This window comes from Suillus subaureus (assembly GCF_016647635.1).
Source record: "Suillus subaureus strain MN1 chromosome Unknown BJ212scaffold_302, whole genome shotgun sequence".
In the NCBI taxonomy this organism is placed as follows: Eukaryota; Fungi; Basidiomycota; class Agaricomycetes; order Boletales; family Suillaceae; genus Suillus; species Suillus subaureus.
This window is the reverse complement of record NW_024538858.1, coordinates 5,687-8,027: the sequence shown is the minus strand read 5'-3', so window position 1 is coordinate 8,027 and position 2,341 is coordinate 5,687. Positions and strand designations below refer to the sequence as shown.

The following is a 2,341-nucleotide window of genomic DNA, read 5'->3' as shown; positions in this document are numbered from 1 at the left end:
AGTATGTGCCCTTCATTTTAGAGGAGGTCCAATGATGGTCTGATGAAGTCTGGAGGACTTCTGGAGGCTGGCTACTCTGGTGGAGTGCTAGAGGACTTCCAGAGGAGTGCAGGAAATGTCTGGAGGAGCACAGGAGAGTTCCAGAGGAATGCAGGAAGTGCTCAGGAGAGTTCCCACTGCAAGGTAGTACTTCTACAGGAAACAGGATGGAAGGGTAGGAGGTCCAGAGGTCTGGAGTATGGAGGACAGGAGGACTGAAGGTCTGGAGGTCCGGTGTCTTAATAACTGAGGGTCTTATATAAATGCATGTAAAATGTAATGACACCACAATTACACTAGGATAAGACTTCTTGCCAGTCCTCAATTAACACAGTCTACGACTTTTCTTCTTTCATGGTAGATAACATGTAAGTTCTTTGGAGGCTCACTAAACCAATCTATGTGATTAACTTAGCTGGAGCTTTTGTGTTATATCCCAACTTATAAACTTGTCTAGGATAAACTGTCTAGACACTGGAATGTGGTTCCTCATTAAGATAATCCTCTGTAGAGACTATGGTCTCAAATACAAATACATTGACCAAAGACTGGTTGGTCAAATAGGCACAAAGTGGTGAGAAACTGGTCTCACAAATGATCAGATTGACCAAAGCTCATGTTGGTCAATATCAGGAAATTAGGTGAGAAGTGGGTCTCACAAATGAACAAATTGACCAAAGCTCGTGTTGGTCAATATCAGAAACTAGGTGAGAAGCTGGTCTCAAATAAACTAAGTTTCTATCATAAGAAACTTATGTAATCTCAAGGAAATGTCTTTTCCCTGCACTTGGTACTTCAAAGGGGCTTTCTTCATAAGCAACAATCTTCACAGTGAGTAGCTCAAACTGAGATTCAAATGATTGCAAGTGGGAGATCCTATTTTTTGGGGGAGAATGGGCCCTCCTTATATACATTTTGTGTGGGAATATTATGTAAGTAAAAAAGCGGAGCAATGACATCAGAAGTGGAGCAGAATATTCCATAGGTGGAGTAATGACATCAGAGGTGAGTCATTGTGGAGCAGAACATTCCAGAACAAATGACATCATTATGACATCATACCCTGTAGGTACAATTTTGTAAAGTATCTGATGGGTCAGAGCATCCCAATAGAAAAATAAATCAAGGAAATACTAGAGAAAACAACTCAGAAATAATAATACAATAACAAGACACAAAACACAGGCTTTTTAGATAGGTTTTTGTTAGGCTTTGAACTTTTCTCTATGGTTTTCTCTAGCCAAAGTGAATAAGCCAAAGGCAAGGCAATACCTTAACTTTCTTGCTTCACAATATCAACTAGGTCATTATGTGATTCCCATCTCACAAATGACTTTTCTTCAAGATATAATAAATTCATGAATCACAGAGGGGAAACTGAACTATTTGACCAAGGTTTGAAACCAAGGTATGGGTTGACTAGCCTGATGCCTAAGCTAACAGACTTTGTCTTTTAGGGGGGGCTACCTAGTAGTCATGTCCATGCATGATTCCCAAATCATGCAGGACAACGGACACTAGTCTACTGAGATGTCAGCTCAGACTATCAGTATGAGATAAATTCTCCTTGACAAGCTTCAAATGACAATATTTGTGTCATGAATGTTGCAGGATGTATGGTGAATATCAATGAGGCTCTGGACAGACAGACCTTGCACTTGAGCATCTTCCTCTAACACTTACAACATGGCATACTCAATCCACCAAAATCAGCTACCATTATACGGCCAAACCCCCAAATACCCACCCTGATTCCACCACCACCTGGGTATATGGAACAAACAGAATGGAAAATGTGAAAGATATATGTAAACCAAAAAAAGGGAACCAAGGTGCTGAGGTATCTAGAATGAAGTACATTTGAAGATTGTTTGTAACAAGGAAGGGAGATGTAGTAAAAATGAAGTGCTTGAAATGGGGACTATTGCAATGAAACAAATACTGACTGAAGGATATCATAAGTCTGAAGTAAAACGCGCCAGCCTGACCCAATCCACATTTGGAATGCATGGTTTCTCCCAGTAAGTTAGGGGAAACCAAACCTCTGCTGTGCAAGCATCTTGGCCATCTCTTAAGTCTGGCAGCCATTCAGGTATTTCTTGGTGTTCAGCTGCTACAATAAGTTTTAAGCATGATGTTCTCAGATAAATCAGAGTAAACCTACCATGAGAGTATGCATCAGAGAATTCTGACATGCCACATCTGCACAAGAATGATTTATGGTCTGCAAGCTCATGGAACCCAAACCATGATGATGGGTTAGGGTCTAGCAGCTACTGCAGTAAAGATAAATGATAGTGTT

The 2,341-nt window shown here is 40.5% G+C and overlaps 1 protein-coding gene across 1 annotated transcript; it reads left to right on the top strand.

The window, feature by feature from the left end:
- Positions 1-393: 393 nt before the first annotated feature.
- Positions 394-1,122, top strand: BJ212DRAFT_1306501 (uncharacterized protein; the record flags this gene model as incomplete). Its single annotated transcript, XM_041333820.1, has 6 exons — positions 394-407; positions 497-613; positions 673-746; positions 807-870; positions 1,025-1,044; positions 1,109-1,122. The coding sequence occupies 6 exons, from the start codon at positions 394-396 to the stop codon at positions 1,120-1,122; spliced, it is 303 nt and encodes a 100-aa protein (XP_041185264.1).
- Positions 1,123-2,341: the final 1,219 nt, after the last annotated feature.